At 36.4% G+C, this 21,947-nt stretch overlaps 1 protein-coding gene across 6 annotated transcripts in view; it reads right to left on the reverse strand.

Annotated features, from left to right (window-relative positions):
* Inpp5f (inositol polyphosphate-5-phosphatase F) overlaps nt 1-21,947 on the reverse strand; it is an 83,293-nt gene that overhangs the window by 57,181 nt on the left and 4,165 nt on the right. For all 6 annotated transcript variants that reach the window (XM_078039450.1, XM_078039329.1, XM_078039277.1 and 3 more), the window contains exon 2: nt 4,651-4,731. In XM_078039450.1, coding sequence (XP_077895576.1) covers nt 4,651-4,731 — 81 coding nt within the window. The remainder of the gene's footprint in view (nt 1-4,650; nt 4,732-21,947) is intronic.

Below are 21,947 nucleotides of genomic sequence, written 5' to 3' on the forward strand. Positions count from 1 at the left end.
CATCATAAATTTGGAAGTCATTAATTTATATTTGTACTCTGCTGATAGGAGACTTCTTTGGGGTTGTCTGTCAAGTCCAAACCCTCCTGCTCTGACTGCTACTCCCCCCTCAGGGGGGGTCCCTATGAAGCACTTGAGGTGACCAGGAAAAGCCTTTGGAAAAGCTAGGCCAATAAGTCTCTTTTCCAGGAGTCTGAATCAAACTCACTATTCAATTCTTTTTGATTGCTGGTCAGTCTCCACTGATTACAGATGTTGATTTGAGGCACAAGGGTGCCATTCCATTAAAGAAAGATTTTTTTTTCCTATATGCACAAAAACAGAAAAAGCCCAAAAAAGAAAAAAACGATGGGGCTGGGGCTCAGTGTGAGGCACTGGGTTCAATTCTCAACACCACATACACATAAGTAAAAAATAAATAAAATAAAGGTCAACAACTTAAAAAATATATTTAAAAAAAAAAGAAAAGAATGAAGGAGATGTATAGGGAGAAGTGGTAGTTAGAGACCCACTCCAAGAAAATAATCTCAGATCCTGTACAATATCCACTTCCAACTTTGGTCCCTTGGATTCCTTATAAAAAATTTGTTTTTGCTTAACCTGATAAGTTTGAATCACAAAGAGAGTCTTGATAAAATAGTGGTATTTAATTTACTAAGAACCTTCAGGTATGTTATCTCATTTGGCACACAATACACTACAGAAATAAAACAGTTACTTTTACTCTTGTACAGCTTAAGAAGTAGAGACCCTTACACTTTGAGGTCTGTCTTCCTGGTACCCAGTCACAACTTTGAAAAGAAGTCCAGGTTCTCTAGAAGAGGGAGAAGGACCCAGTGAGATGCCCTGTGTGATGAGACCCACAGACAGGCCACATGAAGGCAAACCAAAGCAATCTGGGCAAACCCATGGCTGCTGCATGAAGAACCCCAATTAACAGAAGAGAAAAGAATAATAGAAGAGTCACTTAATCAGACCACAGAATCATGAGACATTGTACGTTGTTGTTCTTTTTGAGCCATAGCTTTGGGATGGCTTATTATATAACAACAAATGAAACGGGTAAGTTCCCCTCTATCACAAAGCTAATAAATGGAGCTTGAATCCTGGTCTCCTGACTGACTGCAGTGATTTATTCACTGCTCCAAGATGTGACTGAAATTAAAGAAAAATAACTCAGAAGTTTCATACTTGTCATTTAAATAATAGAAAATGAATTTTAGCTCAGAACATCCAGCTGTGAAATTATCCTGTCAGCATGTAAATGAATTAAAATATATGTATGTAAATGTGGACAGGTAGGAGAGTGTTATTAAAATACTTAGCCTGGTTTCAGAATGACTAAATGCTTTTCTCCTCTATGTTGAAAGAATTTTTTTTAACCTACCAAAGACAGAATATACAACAATGCTCAAAGCAGTATTATTTCTAATAGAGGGAGAAAAAAGAAGAAACAATTTAATTACCCAATGACAGGAAAAAGGACAAATCATGATATCTTCATATAATAGGGAAAATACGGAATTCCAATTTCATACATGAACATGAATAAATCTCAAAAATAAACAATAAAAGTAAAAGAACAGCCAGGCACATACCTGTAATCCTAGCTACTCAGTAGGCTGAGGCAAGAGGACCACAAATTCAGGCCAGCCTCAGCAACTTAATGGTAGAACACTTGCCTAACAATGTCCCCAGTACAACAATGGCAGGGGGTAAGGTGAGAGGTGAAGAACATAAATAGCTTAATGTCCTTTATATAAAATCTCCAAAATACAAAAGTTAGCAACATATATTTTTTTGAGAGAGAGAGAGAGAATTTTTAATATTTATTTTTTAGTTCTCGGTGGACACAACATCTTTGTTTGTATGTGGTGCTGAGGATAGAACCTGGGCTGCACGCATGCCAGGCGAGCGCGCTACCGCTTGAGCCACTCCCCAGCCCCAGCAACATTTTTTTTAAGACTTAACATATAATAAAAGCAATAGTGAAAATCAAAGGAGTAAGAACAAAATTCAAGATAGTGGGCTCTTGCCAGAATGGTAGTGTACACCTATAATTCTAGCTACTCAGGAGGCTAAAGCAGGAGGATCACAAGTCTGAGACCAGCCTCAGAAATTTAGTGAGCTCTTGTCCCAAAACAAAAAATAAAAGATTCAGAATGTAGCTTAATGATAGAATCCCCACTTCTGAGTTTAATCCCCAGGACACACACACACACACACACACACACACACACACACACACAAAAGATAGTAGGTTCTCTTCAAGAAAAGAAAACACCTAAGAAAGACACAGAGAAGGCTCCAAAGACACTAGTCATGCTTCATTTCTTACTTTGTATGGTATATATACATGTGTATTTGTAAAGATGACCTTAGGCCTTAGCCTAAGCAACTCCATTTTAAAACTCCACTTTGAAACCTGCAGTCTCACCAGGCACGCCTACGGAGCCCTCCAATATGATCATCATGCATAGTCCTGACATAAACAAGTCACTTCTCCCCTCCCTGACAAGCTCAGAGTGAAGTCTCTGTCATGTTGCCCTTGCCCTGATAAGGAGAAAAGGCAAGAAAATCAGGGTGGGGACCCCTAGACCAGATGCTTAACCCCAGGGCAAATGACTTCACCAAGAAATCCTGTGGCAGCTGATAGGGATTGAAAAGGTGGTTTAGTATAAATGATGGAGCAAATGAAGAGACAATCAGTCAGCCGACACTGATGTCCCCCTGCTGGAGAGCCTGATGAGGACCTGGACTGACATCCCAACTCTTCTCATTGTTTGCCTGATCCTCTGCATCTTCCTTACTGCTCTCAAACTCTACAGCCACATCTTGACCCTGGTGAGAAATGCAACTTCTCCCTACCACCCACTCTTCAACCGGCTGTCAGCTCTACCCCAGGAGAAAACTGCCATGGTTCCTTACCTGATCACCGTGGTCTGAGTGAGTCTGCATGTGCTGGACTTAGAGCCTAAGGCTTGAGACGTTAGATCTGGCACTTGAACTTAGCATGCAGAGGGAATGTCCATCATGATCCTGTCATGATTAAGAGTGCTTGCAGTGTTTAGAATTAATCTAGAATTATTTGCTGTGGATTGATTATGTCTATTGCAGTGCCTAGCATTAAGGATAGTCATTTTCTTGATTAAGAACCTATTGTATTGAGTGATTTGAGTGAATAAATCATTGAAAGGGCAGAAGTGCACGGACATTCTTTATTTCTCCCCCTTGACTGTGTAAGTCGCATCTTTGCCCATTTTAACAGTATTTTACAGCATTTATAAAATATTTAATAATAAAACCAAATCTTAAATCACAAAGAATTTGGCAAAGAAAAATTAGACTGTCCATGGAAATATGTGCTTTCTAATTAACAAAAATAAACCTAGCTTCCAAATACATAATAATTTTACTTTAAAAGAATAAAAGCCAGATTCAGTGTTGCACACCTATAATCCCAGCTATTAAGGAGGCTGAGGCAGGAGGATCATGATTTCAAAACCAGCCTCAGCAACTTAGCAAAGCACTAAGCAACTCAGTGTCTCTAAATAAAATATATATATAAAAAAAGGGCTGGGGATATGGCTCAATGGTTAAATGCCCCCGAGTTCAATCCCTGGTACCCAAATAAATAAATAAAGTACGTTACAGAGATACGTAGTACTTCTGTTACACAGCAATAATGGCAAAGCCTCCTATAGTTCACAGTACATATTAAAGTTGATACCAAAGCTAAGTAAGTTAAATATTGCTTAAAATATTTCATTTAGCCTTTTTTATATACCCACCTATATAACACTTATATTTTCTCTTTTATTTATTTATTTTTTATTTTTTTATTAGTTGTTCAAAACATTACATAGCTCTTGACATATCATATTTCATACATTTGATTCAAGTGGGTTATGAACTCCCATTTTTACCCCGTATACAGATTGCAGAATCACATCGGTTACACATCCACATTTTTACATACTGCCATACTAGTGTCTGTTGTACTCTGCTGCCTTTCCTATCCTCTATTAACACTTATATTTTCTCACAAACAAAATTCCCTCTGAACCCAAGAAACAGGTTCCTGCCTTTCCAGGTGAAGCACTGGTGAATGGCCTAAAGTTTCCCTAAAAAGACCACACTGCATACTGAGAGACCCATTCTCTCCCCCGGCTAGAGATGACTGTATCAGGAATAGGCAGCTGACCCAAAGCAGCTAATCACAGGCTGCTGCCTCCCTACCTCTCCAGATTTATTCCTACTATTTTCTCCCTTGAAGTCAATGTACTTGCTATATCTTTCCCACACAGAACCCATTACAATTCTCTATTATATATTTATTTCAGTGATTTATGTCTTTCCTAAATTTAGCTCCATGAGGGTAGTGAAGGGTCAGTTTGTTCATTATGTCACACCAACTACCATAATCCCTGAGACTTAGTAGGTATTCTATGAGTTTTTTTTTTTAAACCAAAAGAATGAAAGCCTCCATTTCTCTACCTCCTTTTCTTTAAAGCTTAATTTTTATTTCATTAAACTTACATAGAAATACCCACGTTGAACACTCAAAATCTACTCATGTAACCTCAAAAAGGAAAATGTCACAGAATGCCACATTCAATTTGCAAGTTTAAGAAGATTATAGAAACATACCTGAATGAAGTTGAATTTTCCCAATAACACCTTCTACCAATCCCAAACAAATGGGATTCCAGGCAAGAAGTAGATCAGTAGCTAAAATAAAATAAGAAGCAGTCATGAGAACATATCACCAGAAAAATATTTAAACAATATATTTAGCAGTATATTTAAAAAGGATCGATGTTCCCAAAAAAGCAGCTATAAACATCCAGCACTGAATTCATTATCATAAAGCAATTTGTACAAAGCATTAAATCTGAGGCCTGAATAAGGCTTCTGATACTAGGAGAGTTACAAGGGGAGAATTGACTTGAAAAATACTACCCAAATGGAATGCAGTATCTTGGCGCCCTACAGTGGAGGAAAGAGGCTGCTACAAGAGGGCAAACACAAGGAACTGCTCAGTCCTATAACACAGATCCAGTCTCAGTTCCAAAGATAAGGCCTGGAAAACCACCATAGCACTGTCTACGTACTGAATTCTACTCTGCTAAAAACTTTCTCCAAAGGTGCTTACACCAGGCAAAGAAAGTCACTGCTCTTTTATACAACTTCTAAAGCATAAACACTAATTGAGTGCTCCCATGTGCTGGGTATCTCCATCAGGGTTCTTCATCTGAACCAGAAAACAGATCTCAATGATTTAGGTGACTGTGTTCTCATTTCTCTCATATGAGAATGCAATATCATGTAACTGGTACCATTCTACATGCACAGGAGAGAAGCAAATTCATTACACACAAAGGATGCCTAAGGATGACGGGAACCCATGTTGCAAAAGGCTGTTATGTACATAGTGAGAAATGTTACATCTGTGCTAGTTAGCTCAACAGCTGGAAAATATTAGCAAGAAAACAATATTTCTCTTTGCAGAAAGTTAAAATTGCACTTCATTTATTACTATTTATTTTACCAAATAAATTTTAGTTTTATTTTAGCAAAACTAATACTTGATCTGTAATTCACAAGACAACCATACATTTAAAAGCTAATTTAGTCTCCGAATTTGTTTGAACTTTGACTACTGTATCTTGAATGTCTTTATTGTTACATTCAATGAGAGGCAAAAAAGTTGACTTCAGTGTTTTTTTTTAATTTTTTTTTTTTTAGTTGTTGATAGACCCCTATTTTTATCTATTTATATGCAGTGTTGAGAATCAAACCCAGTGCCTCACACATGCCAGGCAAGTGCACCACCATTGAGCCCAAGCCACAGCCCCGCAACTTCACTGCTTTTTTTTTTTTTTGGTTAAAGAATTGATTTTTTAAAGTTGTTACATATATATTTTCATGTTCAATCCATAAATTTTATGAGTTAGGTATGAGGAGTCCCACTTCACATATGAGGAAATATATACTTTCAAAACTAACAGGGTAAAGTCAAACAAAGGATGGGGGCACTCTACAAAAGCAAGGTCTTCCTGAGTCAGGGCTGTGTTCCAAACCAACCTGCTACAGTGCCACACTCAGAAACTTCAAGACATTTTAAGTAACATTACAGAAATTATTATTCCACTCCTCTCCACACCACTCAGAGAAATTTATTTTGCTATATTTCGGATCACATGGTTTGTATGCCAACCCACAATACTATAAACACAGTATTATAATGTTATAAGTATTATTTCACAAATACAGTATTTTCTCAGTTCTTTGAAATAGTCTTCAAATTGGAATTTCATGGTGTCATAACTTTACTCTTAAGAAAGTATTACCTCACTCTTGGGCATTTAAGTAATTGCAAGTTTTACCCCTGTTACAGAAACACTATGTTAAATAATTAATTTTACGCAGATATGTTTTTTCCTCCCTAATTAACAGCTTTAGGACAGATTACTAGGAATGAAATTAGTAGGTCAAAACATTTTTTAAAAATGTAAAGTTCTCAAATATTACCTAATTGCTCTCTACAAATGTTATACCAAGTTGTATCTTCAAAAAGCATATAAAAATGCTTGTTTTAAAGTACTCTGGTCAAAATTTTTAAATTTTGCTAATTTGGTGGAATCCACCACTTAAAATTATGTTCATTTTCCTTCTGTTGCTGGTAAGATTAAACATTTAACTATAAGATTGCTTATGTTTTTTTCTTCTACTATGATTCCCTTGTCCATATCTTCTAATAATTTTTCTTTATATTTCTTTTGACTCAAAAGTTCTTTGTATATTCAGGACTTCAGGAGAAAAAGATATAAAAAGCCAGAAGCAAACATGAGAGTCAGAAAAAGATATGAAGATGATATGCTGCTGATATAAATGACAGAGGAAGAAACTATGAGCCAAAGAATGTAGGCAGTCTCTTTAAGCTTAAAAGGGAAAACAAAGAGCTATAAATGAAAAAAGACATTTATCCAAAAAGATTAATAAAAATTTGCAAAATTAGTAAGATGGGCAAAGAAAAGGAGAATAATGGAGTCACTAAAATCATCTTGTGGCCAATATGCTGAGGTCAGAGGGGAGAAATAAAACAAATCTAACCCCTTGAAAATATCATGGAGTCTCTGAATAAAGCAACTCTAAAATCACCTTGTTTGGTTTTCTTACTATGTAATAAAATTATGATAATAAAATGATAATAAAATTATGTAAAGGAAAAAAAGACTTCAAATCCTTGACATGTTTGCAAATATGATCCATTTTAATTTTTTATGGAAATCTACCATTTTCATTATTTTTAGGCTTAAAGAAGTATTTGTTAATTGATATCAAGTATCTATTTTTCTCATGTGTATGCATGGCAGTGTGTGTATGCAAGTGCTGGGGATTGAACTCAGGGCCTCACACATGCTGTTTCATGTGTGAGTTCAACATTCCACCAATAAGCTATATCCCAGCACTTACTGCTTTTATATGTTATTTTTTAAATATTTAACTTTAACTCCAATAGTGAGCCAGAACCCCTGTATCAGACAGGTCACGTCTCAATGTCTGTCAACACAGATACTCGTGCTAAGGAAAGAACTCAAGATCTCCTAATGGTGCCACTCTGATCTTCAACAGTTATAAGAGTTCTAGGAATAGGAAGGAGGAATAAAAAGTTAGAGCCAAAGTAGTAGGGAACAGTTACACAGAAATAGATCTTCAGGCATAATAAGGAAAGCAGCAAGAATAATAATGCAGAGAAAAGTATAGGATTTTTTCTGAAATTTGTCCCATCATTAGGAGAACACATATCAAACACTTACCAGGAACCAAACACTGTATCAGGCAAAGATGATAGAAAAATAAAGGAATGAACGATCTAGATAATAGAAGATCAGCAGACACAGTAGAGACTTGAATTCATAAGACTGTAAACTGAGGCCAATTATGGTAATGAATCTGAACTTTCTGGCAAGCAGATAGTGACATAAATAAAACAAGATTACAACCAGGGATTATATCTCAGATGATATAATGATCCTCACCTGAAAGTCAGAGTTTTCAACTGTTTGAGGTCCATCATATGAAATACTTTGTATATCATGACCTAGTAAACACATACACATCCATACCTATGTACCAGAAACAAAGTTTCATGAAACGATACTTGAAAAGAAGTAAAGACTGGAAGCAGGGAAAAATAGCTGGGTTATTATTGCAAAATCTTGGCTTGCAAGGACATGAAAGGTCACAAAAAATGAGTTTGGGAAATGGGTTGTCAGTGGGTGAAGAATGCAGAAGAGGATAAAACTCCTCAAAGGAAGCTATGGGAAGGTCAGGAAGAGAGCAAATATCTTAAAGATGACTTTGAAACATGCATCTCCTGAGTGGGTGAAGACACAGGCAAGAAGAACAAGAGGAAGCAGCGCAGAAAGGACAGGGTCTACAGCAGCTGAAGGAAAATAAAGGTGAGAATCTCCTAATTCAATGGCCTTTTTGCATCTTTGGCATTTTGAACCATGTAAAAACATCAACCATTCAAAAACATAAGATTTTAACTTTAAAAAGTAAACAACCATGCAGTAGTCTAATGATTAAAAATAAATCACTGATGATGTCTGAGATCCAGAATAAAAACCATTAAAACCCACTAAGACTGAGTTTATGATGGAATGGTCAAGGAAAAATGTCTAGATATAAAATGAGGGAAGACACTGAAGGAGGAAAAGAAAGCAGAGGCATGGTGGCACATGCCTGTAAGCCAGCCACTGAGGGGGCCCCGCTGTGGTGGAAGCCAGCCTCAGCAATTTTTTTTTTAATTTTTTTTATGTTACCTTGAGTTATAATTGTCTGCTTAATGTAATTTTAAGCCTCAGAAATTTCGCAAGACCCTGCCTCAAAAAAACAAAACAAAAAAGTTCTGGGGATGTTGCTCAGTGGTTAAGCATTCTTGGGTTCAATCCCTGGTACTACAAAAAAAAAAAAAAGAAAGAAAGAAAGCAGGCAGAGATGATGAAATTAAAAGTACAGGTGTAAAATCTAACCTTGAAATAGAGGAAAGATGTTCTTTTTTTTCTCCTAAGTCTGGAAGATAGACTAAATATAGAAATAGAGAAGAGAAGCAGATGAACATATCAGATGGCCTTGACTCAGTAAAATTAGGAGTGAAAGTCATCTTTGTTTTATCAAGGGTAAGGACAGAATGGTGACAGGACCCTGGAGGCTTGGTAAGAGGGAAGTTGGAAAGTCAGTTTGTAAATATTTAATGTGTGCTTATATACATGTATTTTTAAACTGTTTTTAAGAATAAGGGTATTAATCCATTAATGTGTCATTAAGTCAGTCATGGTGGCACACACCTGTAATACCAGCTACTCAGGAGATTGAGGGAGGAGGATAACAAGTTCAAGACCAGTGTGGGCACCTTAGTGAGACCGTCTCAAAATAAAAAGGGCTGGGGGTATACCTCAGTGGTAGAGCTCTTGACTAGCATGAATAAGGTCCTGGGGTTCAATCCCCAGTGCTACAAAAAAAAAAAAAGAAAGAAAGAAAAAGAAAGAAAAGGGTCATGAAATCAATTTTGTGTACTGAAATAAGCTTTAATACCAACAGAAAACAGAAAAGCTGCATAACATAAAAAGTCATATCATTCATGAAACTTTTGTTCACATACATGTATGTATTCACCAGATCATGACATTAAAAAGTATTTCCTACTCTGGACCTCAAACAGCTGAACACACAATTTTGAGTGAGGGTTCATTATATTAACCTTGTAAATTATTTTGTTCAATTCTTCTATGTACTCGCTAATTTTTCTGACTGCTTAACCTATTATTTTTGAGAGGTCTTATTTTTTAAAAATTCATACTTTTTGTATTTTTTCCTTCTTGATTTTTACTTTATATCTTTTGAGACTAGCTGTCAAGTATGCAGAGATTCAGGATTATCATATCTTCCTGGTGAACTGCTTTATTTAAAAGGATGTAATAAATGGAAATTGTACTCCAATGCCATTTTTTCAAATAAGTTTTTGCTCTCAAGACTAGTCTATTAATATGTGAAATAAATATATTAGATATTAAAAAAGGATAAGTATGAACATTGCTAATTGAAGGGAAAGCAAGGAGCTCTACGGGTAAGCAAGAAATGAAAGACAGAGACCAGGCAGAGCTGACAAATAAACTCTTGTGTGTATCTCTACCTGGTCTCCATCTTCCATTTCTCGCTTACCCCGTCTCTCGTTCCTTGCTTTCTCTTCACTAATCCAATGGTATTCTCCTCCCACAACCTTGAGAATAAAGTCCAAATTCATTGGCAAGGCTTGTCAAACCCTGTTAAGCTACAGCTTCCCACTCTCCTCCACTCTAGCATCTTATGGAATGATGCTCCTCACCCACTTCTGCCTGCTCTTCATTCCAGCCTCAGAACAAGGGTCACATTCCCCTCTCCACCCACCCAGTAGGGCTGACCAGACTCTCTTGTTGGCTCCCCTGAACCCAGTACAAATTTCCATCTCAGCATCTTCATTGTTGTTTTTTTGTGGTTGTTTGGGTTTTTTGTTTTTGTTTTTAGTGTTCCTAATTATTCACTGGACTGAACAGAAACTCATCAAGAACGGGGAACTCACTGAGACCTGTTCTATGTTCAGCTTTATGTTACCAGTTCATGGTACACAGTAGCCTCCAAAATGGATGGGTTATCATTGTATGACACAGAAAAAAGCAAACTGAAGTCAGATAATTTGTATGTAACCAGGCTGGAAGTTTACTATTTAAAGTAGGAAAAGTTAAACTCATCCAGTCTATTTCAGATAAGGGACATTGAGGCTGGTAGAGATACAATGACCACCCATCACTACTGAGTTTGTTATCATCAGAACAAAATTTCTCACTCTCAGTCCAGGATTACTCTTCCTAACACATTTCTAACACCATCAGTTTTCCCACCAAATATTCTCTGGTGTTATACTCTCATATTTGCATGGATGGGGCTTTCGGCTCACCATCATCATTCTAGCTGCCTATGCCAGAAGCTAGGAGACACCCAAAATGACTTTTTTTAGTACTGAAGATTGAACCCAGGGGCATTAACCATTGAGCTACATTCTTATTCCCTTTGTATTTTGAGACAGATTCTCACTATGTTGCTGAGAGTTTCACTAAATTCTTGAGGCTGGCCTCAAACTTGCAATCGTTCTGCCTCAGCCTCTGAAATCTGGAATTACTGGCATGGACTACCAACACCCATCTCAAAATGCCTTTCTTGCTCACCAAGTCCTACTGATTGTATCTCATCAATATCTGATGAATATTCTCTCCACCCCTAATACCACTGTGCTAGCTCAAGGACATAACCTTCACCCTGTGGATCAAAAGAGATGTTGTTGTTGGCCTTCAACAGACTGCTTGACACACAACAGGCACTAAAATACTCATGAATGCAAGGGGAACTCAACACTTTGGTACTCCCGACTCCTGCTGAACCAGGCGTCATATTGTAGAGAGCCATGAGAATGAGGCTGAAGAATTAAAGTAACCAACTCAAAAGGACAGGAGTTGTTTCCTCCAGAAAGGTCAGATTTACACTTGAGATAGAATACCAGGACAAGTGTGAACAGGATGGATATGAGAGGGCAGGTTTGAATCCAGAGTTTACTAAATAAATGAATAAAACTAATAAATGAATAAACTAAATAAATGAATAAAAATAAGCAAAGAGGACTGGGCTTGTGGCTCAGCGGTAGAGCACTTGCCTAGCACATGCAAATCAGATGACAAATAAGAATGGGCAGCGTGGCCTGGGGCTGACTCTAGAATGGAAAAGCTAGACAGAATCAAGATATTCAGATCTGACATGGACACAGACTGTGTTTGGTGTTCTGGGCCAAGAATCCTAGCTCCACTGAAATCTCCGAACCCCTCTCAACTTCAGTTTCCTCTTTTGTAAATGGGAAGTCCATTTAATTTATAGGGTTTTCAGGAGTATTAAATAAATTGTATGAAATAGTATAATGTCTGTCACATAATAAATATTAATAACTCTTAGATCAAGGTGGGATATGTGTATGCTATTAAAAACTCAAGGTTTTAATTTTTAAGGTTTTACATATGGCTTTAAAAAAAGATATGAAATTAAAAAAAAAAACAACTTCAATATGCTTTTTATTTATTAAACCTTATGGTAGGACCATAATTCTTGGAAGCTTTCTCAGAATGATAAACACTTCATGGAAATATGCCTAGATAACGCCTAGATATACACCAGAACTCTATTTCCTCAGAATATGAAACACTGTGCTGCAGTTCTGATGTAGCTTAAAACTGGTCATACAGTCTCAGTCCCAGAATTTGGATACAATTCTGGTCCAAATGGCAAATCAAGCATGACCGCCAGCTTTCTCTCTTCTCCCAAGCTCTAGATGGATGAGAAGGAAAATCTAGAAGAGGCAGAGTCTAAAAGGAGGAAAACTTTCTTGGGAAAGATATGGATATTTACATATGATCAGTTGCATATGTGAAAAATACATAGTGGGTCCTAAGTTTGATGAAACTACAAAAGAAGACATTGTGTAACTTTTAATCAGCAACAGAAAAATACCTGACAAAATTTGATCTAATGAAAGATAAGGAAAGCTGGCAGAGAAAGAAAAAGCATAATAAATAGAAAAAATAAAAGTTAGAAATTAGCCAAGTGTGGTGGCTCATGCCTGTAATCCTAGCAACCTGGGAAGCTGAGCAGGAAGATTACAAGTTCAAGGCCAGCCTTGAGTATGTATAAATGTGGCTGTATAATCAACATGGATTCTGCAATCTGTACACAGGGGAATAATAAGAATTCATACCCCATTTGAAACAAATATATGATATATCTAGATCAATGTAATGTTTTGAGCAACCAATAAATTTCTGATGCTTAAAAAACAACAACAACAACAACAAATCCAGAGATCACCAATAAACAATTTAAACCTACCAAAAAAAAAAAAAAAAAGGCCAGCCTTGGCCAACTTGGTGAGACCCTATCTCAAAATAAAAAGCTTAAGGGCTGGGGATGTGGCTCAACTGGTACCGCACTCGCCTGGCGTGCGTGCGGCCCGGGTTCGATCCTAAGCACCACATACCAACAAAGATGTTGTGTCCGCCGAGAACTAAAAAATAAATATTAAAAATAAAATTCTCTCTCTCTCTTTAAAAAAATTAAATAAATAAAAAGCTTAAGGGTGTAATTCATGGCAGGGCATCCTTGGGTTCAATCCCCAATATTTCTCACATACATACACACACACACACACACACACACACACACACACACACACACCTTACAATGTAAACAGTTTCAACTAACCAAGTAAGAGACTACTGAGTCTCAACTCCTCTTATCGTTTATTTAATTACATGGCTATTTTGTTTACCACTGTACACTCATTCAACAGTTAGTAAACTAAATAAATGAATAAAAATAAGCAAAGAAGACTGGGGTTGTGGCTCAGCAGTAAAGCGCTTGCCTAGCATATGCAAAGCCCTGGGTTCGAGCCTCAACATCACATAAAAATAAATAAATAAAGGTTAAAAAAAAAGCAAAGAGTAAAAATAGATTACTCCTACCAATTGTTTATCTTCATCAATTTGTAGTAAGACTAACATCTTAAGTTTCATTTTGGCTTTTGGGGGGTTTTGTTTTGGGCAGTGGTGGGATCAAACCGAGGACTTTGAACATGCTAGGCAAGTGCTCTAACATTGAACTATATCCCCAGCCCTACAAACATTTGCCTTTTGGTAAGTACAACAAATGATAAGCATGTGATTTCTCACAATAAAAAACAACTAAAAATTCTGGGTAACTTTAAATTACCTTGTATCTCTAGTAGGTGCACATAACTTCTCATATCAATGACACAAGAGACACAAGAAAGGTAGATCTGAACAGGGCACTGTAACTAATCCAAGAAGGGAGGTTTGGTGCATTGTCTGAACACCCATGACTTTCCTTTCTGGTATACTGACTGGCACATAACAGACACTTCAAAATATGTCTGTGTGCATAAATATATAGATGATTTTAATCTGCTGCTCTTCACTAAGGAAATAAAACAAGTTGGCATTAGAAGAATCTGAATAGAGGACACATGTAGATATTAGTCCAGGCATATGCAGAAACTAAACTTAGTAGCTGACACACTGTCCATGATATTAATGTCTACTCAGGGGAAAGAAGGCTTTGGAATGAAGTGACCAGTGTGCTTCCTTCCACAAACAACAAACACGTAACTGAACTACTCCAAAAAAGGTACTATTTTCTAACCTTTCCCTCAGCAGATATATGCTAATATAGCATATAAATTCAAAATGGAAATATTTTAAATTCGAAAGTAAGTTTTAAAATTTAAGTTTATCAAGTTAGGAGTAGAGTTGCTTACAATTACAAAAGTACAGCATTTTAGAAATAATGCCAAATTGTAATTAGTGAAATAGTAAAGCAACATACACTCAAAGTCCTAAGTACTTGTAATGAGCCTAATTGTTTGACTCATGAGATCAACATTTCCACTCTTCAGATCTATTTGGCAGCACAGAACTTCTATTTTCATATGCCCTCCTCTTTCTGGTATATAAAAAACAAGTGATTAAGTACTACTGTGTGCCTTCAGAGAGCATGAGTCATTCATTCCAAGATCCCAGAGTGAAGGCACTCCCTCAAACCAAGAACAAGCTTGGGTTTTACACAGCCAAAATTTATAGACAGTTTCACCTGTGTCTTTAAAAAAAAAAAAAAAAAACAGTGCCAGCGTATGCATAAGTAATCAGACTCAACTTTTATTTCCTGCTAAAGATAAAAGATATTGCTCTGAAAAGATAAATGCCAATATCAAAGTCAAACAAATGAGAAGAAGAGTTTAAGAATGAGAAATTGAGGGCTGGGGATGTGGCTCAAGCAGTAATGTGCTTGCCTGGCATGCGCGGAGCGGTGGGTTCGATCCTCAGCACCACATAAAAATAAAAGATGTTGTGCCACCAAAAACTGAAAAATAAATATTAAAAATCTTCTCTCAAAAAAAAAGAATGAGATATTGAAAATTCCAATTGTTAGTTCATCCATGCTGTAATTCTCAGAATTTAATTAATCTGGAAAACAGGTTAAGAAATAGTTTTATTCAGGTGATATCTTAAAAAAATCAAAGTTTAAAACATATTTCCTTGAACTTTCTAATGGTAATTATCTCTCCAGCATGCAGCAAGCTAAAGAACTAATTCAATTTAGAAGTTCCAGCAGCTGGTGATTTCCCAGTGTGAAATCTACTTCAATGGTAGTCAATCTGGGCTGTTTATTATCATCTAGGAGCTTTAAAATACTGATGCCCTAGGCTTCATGTCTCAAAGACTGGTTAGGGTAAGGCCCTGACACAAGTACTTTTTTTTTTCCATCTCCCCTATGTACTCTAATTTATAGCCAGATTGAGAACTACTGACTTAAATGATTATAGGTCACTGGGAGAAACTACTGCATTAGTGGTTTTATCCCATCCATCTGATTCAAAGATGACTGAAGCATTTATTATATGAAAGAGTTTAAAGTTGAAGTATCATAAACTTCATAAAGATCTCATAATACAAGTTGGCAGAAAAACTGTTCTAAGCTACCAGAAGGAAATACACTTCAAAAAACAACTCTAAGAATACTTAAAAGATGAGGGAGCCAGGCATGGTGGTGCATGCCTATAATCCCAGTGACTCAGAGTCTTGAGGCAGGAGGATCACAAGTTCAAAGCCAGTCTCAGCAACTTAGCAAAAACCCTGTCTCAAAATAAAAAATAAATAAAAAGGACTGGGGATATGGCTCAGTGGTTAAGTAACACTGGGTTCAATCCCAGGTACCAAAAAAAAAAAAAAAAAAAGAGAGAGAGACAGAGAGACAGAGAGATACCACCTAGGAAAAGAATTCCTCAGTAATTTCTACACTTACATATTAAAATAGGGACCTAATTACAGTGTAGCAGAGGAGCCACAAAAGTTTTGATCATCCTGAAGCAAATTAGAAATTGCTTTTTAAACTCTACAATATCCAAACACAAAACTATTATAACTTTCTACATGATGTATCAAGTCCTAATTGTCAAATCTCAAGAAAACAGCCACTGTAACTCAAAAAAAAAAAAAAAACAGAAGATAACTAAGAAAAGAATTTTATGAAAGGTCAGACAATGTAACTAGAATTTTATGGGTATGGACTGAAGGAAATGTATAAAATTATGAAAGGTATGGACTTTACAGTATAGTCACAATACCAGAATAGAAGATATATACATTTCAAAGAATAAAAAATGGAAGTATGGCTTAAATTACAACTTTCCAAATTCATTACTTTAGGAACCCTTGATAATAAATTCATAATACATCACCTAGACAGGCACAGTGGCACATGCCTGCCTGTAATTCCAGCAGCTCAGGAGGCTGAAGCAAGAGGATCACAAGTTCAAGACCATCCTCAGCAATTTAGTGAGACCCTATCTCAAAATCAAAATAAAAAGGACTGAGGGTATAGCTCAGTAGTAGAGTGTCCCTGGGTTCAACCCCTAGTATAAATGAAAAAAGGAAAAAATGCAACATAAAGACATCACTCAAGAAACATAGCAATATATTAGGATACACCTACACCTCACCTTCTGCTCTCCCAAAAACTTACTTCAATATCACTTTCAGAAACATAATTCTGAGAGCTAAATCAAAAGCACAGATAAGCTAAGTATTGGTATTTTCCCTCTCACTTTAAAAAGTTATTAACAGAAATGCATAAAATTAGCATTTCCATCATGAAGTAGGTGTAACCTTTCTCCCAGCTGGTGTTTAAATAATTGTATAGCTTATCCTAAAAATTTTGTTCAAAACTCATTTACTCTCCTGCATACAATTACTTGTACAGTCATTCTGCCACCACAGGTCCTCACCAACAAAAAGTTCTGCCTTCAAACCCATGGTCAGGTCAAGTCTAGATTTGCCACTTTACTTGACCTCAAATGAACTGCTTCCAGATCAACAAGGACCAGAGCACAAAGTCCTGGAGGAGTGGAGAAGAAGGGGAAAAACTGTACTATATCTTACATTTTACCCAGTGCAGTGAAGTACTGCACTATTCATTCTCATCTTTAATAAAAAAAAAAAAGTGATATTTCTGGTAAAACAAAAGGAAGGACTCAAGAACCTGAAGCAGGAGGATCCCAAGTTCCTGATCAGCTTCAGCAGTTGAGCAAGATCTCAGAAACTTAGCGAGACTATCTCAAAATAAAAAGGACTGGGGATGTAGCTCAGCGGTAAAAGGCCTCTGGGTTCAATCCCCAGAACCAAAAACCAAAAACAGAACAATCCAAATCTCCCACAGAACTCTGTTAAGGCTGTGTCTCTCTATAATCCTGTGTGTCTCCTCCAATGGACTGCACCCTCTGCTAGGGTGATGGCAGTCTTATCCATCTTCTCACTTCAGCACATGCCTACTACAATCAATGTTTGATGAAAGAATAAATGACTTCACAGAATTTCAGACTTATGGCAGGGGGTGGTGAAACATGCCTGAAATCCCAGCTACTTGGGAAGCTGAGGCAGGAGGATCACAAGTTCAAGGCTAGCCTGGGCAACTTAGCAACACCCTGACTCAAAATTTAAAAAAAAAAAAAAAGGAGCTGAGGCTGTAGCTCAATGGAAGAGTACCCCTGGAGTCAATACTCAATATGGAGGGTGGGGGTGAGTGAAAAAGAAAAGGGAATATTTCAAAGGTGCAAAGGAAAATAAATGCCACCACAGCTAGAAATGAATCCTGGAAAGAACCTAGCAAGCCATTACTCTGCTACACCTTTTGGTCTGCCCTCCACAGCTGTCCCTATGAGAGAAGAGATATATTAAGCTGGAAATAGGAAGAAGAATCTGACATGAAAACAACATTTAATGATACTGTAAAACATCAGTAATATTATACCCACAAAGTACTAAAAAAGTACTGTAGAATGTTTAAAATTTCCTAATATTTCAGTCAGGTGTTATAACTGTCTCAAACTATATATATTAATATATGGCAGAAATTGTGAAGTTTGAAGTTTCAGTGTAACTCAAAAGAAAATGAAAGAGAACTAAAAAATAAATATTAAAAATTCTCTCTCCTCTCTCTCAGTCTATCTTTAAAAAAAAAAAAGAAAAAGAAAATGAAAAGCTGTTTTAAAGAGCAAAAAAGTAAGTTGCTTTGTTTGTTTGTGTTTTTGTTTTAGGTGGTACTGGGGATTGAACCCGGGGCATTCTGTGTTGCTCAGACATATTCCGCAGCCCTCTTTATTTGTTTGTTTATTTATTTATTTATTCATTTATTTTAATTTTGAGACAGGTTCCCACTAAACTTCTGAGGCTGGCCTCAAACTTGCAATCCTGCTGCCTCAGCCTCATGAGTCACTGGGAATGCAGATGTATACATGCCCAGCTAAAAAAACGTACAAGTCATAAAGAAAATTAGAGTCCTTTAAAATATCCCACTATCAACTTAAAGAGATGTAAGGATAAATCTGAAAGAAGTTGAAATTAAAATGACATAACTTGAAAGAAAAAAACACAAGGAACATTGACCCAAAATCTACCTGTATTTCACTCAACCAGTCTTACCAATACCAAAGAAAGCATGAACAAGCCAGGCATGGTAGCACATGTCTGTATTCCCAGTGACTTGGGGGTTAAGGCAGAAAAACTAAAGTTTGAGGCCAGCCTTGGCAACATAGTGAGACTCTGTCTCTAAATTAAAAGGGCTGGGGGTATGGCTCAGTGGTAGAGGGCCTCTGATTTCAATTCCCAGAAGGAAGAAAGAAAGGCAGAAAGAAATACTGAGTGGAAAATTTTTTGTGAATGGAAACAGTTCCCATAGGGGTCTTCCAGCACCCACAAAACAAGTCATCCGAACAGAACAAGTAGTTTCTAATTTGAGACACTACTGGTATTGGTTGAGTACTCTAATACTGAATGTTCAGTGTTTATCCTCACTTTAAAAATACTATTTATATATTATTAATGTATTAGCCAGAACCATTGATAATTTTAAAATTTCCCCTATCTTGTTAAACATCCTGATTCAAATGTTCTTTTCAGCTCATTTATGGCCAGTTGACACACAATGATTATGACTGAGATCAGCTAACAAGTAATTATTTGTTAGAGCCTCTGTGATATTGCTGTTACCTCTCAGAATTGTATTTACAAGTCAGTCTATATTTTAAAAGGTTATGCTTTAAAACATGTGAACAGAAATATTACATTTTGCAAAAAGACACACAGAGACAGTAACACAGCTTGTAAAGATCTAACACATTTAAATCCCCATAAAAACCATGCCAAAATGAGGTTAGACTATGATTCTGAAAATGCACTGAATCAATAGCACAGCTGAACTGGTTTGATTTTTCCAATAGTCTAGCACCTATATACAAATTCCTTCATAAATCACAAATACCAAAATATCGTTTTTGGCATGAGGGTCAGTGTTGGAGTGGGGGGGTAGAATAAAGATGTCTATGAATCCCATTTATTTTCATTCAAAAAGAAAAAAATTATTGAATTTTAAAGGCTTAAGAAGTAGATTTCTCGGATAGGAAGGGCAGTAGAATAGACATTATGATTGATGTATGTACAGTCCATGTATGTATCATATGTCAAAATACATTCTGCTGTCATGTATGGCTAAAAAAATAAAATAAAAATAAATCGTATGGTTAAAAAAAAAAAAGAAGTAGATTTCTCCTGTAACTGAATAAAATGACAATGAGAAATTGGCAGGTTTTTTCTTTTAAAGTGGCACAAGAGGCAGTGTTCTAGTCTTTTGTTCTTATAGTCACCATGTAATGCTCCCAATATGCCCTTTACGCTCACACCATACAGGGTAGATCAGGAACTAGAATTATTTCTCCATTCAATACAACTTTTTCAGAAGATCTGCTGAGAACCAGGTACTGCAGACCCACTGATGAGTATCCTTTTCTCTCTCCATATTAGGGCTGTTGTAGGGTGCATAGGTGGAACAATGCTGCTGGGCATCATGGAGCAGCACCAATGTAGCCAGATTCCCCCAAAGACCCCACTGCCAAGGCATCTTGGTTTCTGGAACCTATAGGTTCTACCTTAAAAAGTTTTGATGGTACTATCCACTAAAGCCAGTTTTTGGCAGGGCCTGACCAGAATACAAGTATCTAGGAACCAGGGATTCTATAAAGGTTTCTTCCATCTTGAAGGTAGGTGCTTGCCTTAACCATTTTTTTCTCCTTCATCCTACCTCTGCTTTGTATGCTCTAAAAGGTTGTGCCTGAAATTAGATCTTGGACTCTTGCAAAGCTAGACTGAGAAAGGCTTCAGGTTGCTTATCACTGGAGGAAAACAGTTTGCATCCACTACGTATCAATGTTTCTGCTCAAAGATCTATCCTATATCTCTGTCCTTCCAAACTGCAGATGTTCTAAAAACTTAAGAAGAGAAACCTGATAAATTGACCTGAGCAGGAAAAACTACTAGCCGAGCTATTACATAACAACACTCCTTGTAACTATATAAACTAATTTTGCAAGAAAGGAGGCAGAGTAGGCATAAGATCAGAGAAACATCATTATCAGCCTTTTCATCCTATATGGCTCACTCTTCAATGTGCTGGCTTTAACATTTAGGGGCTATTTTATTCTATATATAGGCTACTATAATGATTATGATAATTAAAGATACATTTCAGCTATTATCCATTAAAACATAAATCCTACAATCTTGTAATTCAGAAAGTAGAAAAGTTTATAAACCATTTTTGTCAATAATGAGGAAACTGGCTTTGAAGCCATTTGGTGAGTTAGAAGCCTGGTCCTCCCTCTTAATTCTGAGAAACTAAACAAATTATTTCTCTGTCCCTCAGTTTCTTCATCTATAAATGAAACTAACAACGAAACCTTTTTCCTGAGTTTTATTGTAGGGTTAAAATAATACATATAAAGGACTCAGAAAAATACTCCACGAATAAAAGCTGTTTTATTAGCTAATAATCCAGATTAGCTGGGATGACAATATAAATTACAAATACATTCATTGGTCTGTAAAACCTGATTCCAAAAATAACCAGTTACCCTAGAAAGACCCTTAGTCAACCCTCAAACATAGGGAAAGGGGAGACAATTTTGCAAAGATAAGTTTTTTCTGTCTTCAAATTAAAAAATGCACAGCTGGATATGGTCATGCATGCCTATAATCCCAGCTACTCAGGAGGCTGAGGCAGGAGGATTACAAGTTCCAGGCCAGCCTGGGCAACTTAATTAGCCACTGTCTCAAAATAAAAAAGGGCTAGATCAATCCTAACACACACACACACACACACACACACACACACACACACACACACACGGCTTCTAACTCAGCATGTGGCTTCAAAGCCAGAGTTTCCTCATTATTGACAAAAATGGTTTATAAACTTTTCTACCTTCTGAATTACAAGACTGTAGGATTTATGTTTTAATGGAAATAGCTGAAATGTATCTTTAGTTATCATAATCATTATAGTAGCCTATATATAGAATAAAATAGCCCCCGTGTGTATGTGTGTATGTGTGTGTGTGTGTGTGTGTATAAAATAAGTACATGCATTAAAAAAAGCAGACTTATTCAACTCAACTGCTAGTCTTAAAATATGGAGTAAAAAGTAGTAAGGAATATAAAATTGCTAAGTCTTCTAAGGAACTGAAGACCAAAGACACTGGTTATTCAACAATAACAAAAATGATTTATAAAATTTAAATGTACTTAATAATTAATTTCTCAATTAAAATGTACTATTACATTTTGCCATGGTAATCTTTCAATTTTTAGCAAACACAATGTTTTAAAAAGGTAAAGATTCAAAACTTTTTAAAAAATAAAACCAATGACACAAAATTCTAAATAAACTGAATACAGGAG

Source organism: Ictidomys tridecemlineatus, chromosome 1, assembly GCF_052094955.1.
Source record: "Ictidomys tridecemlineatus isolate mIctTri1 chromosome 1, mIctTri1.hap1, whole genome shotgun sequence".
Classification (NCBI taxonomy): Eukaryota; Metazoa; Chordata; class Mammalia; order Rodentia; family Sciuridae; genus Ictidomys; species Ictidomys tridecemlineatus.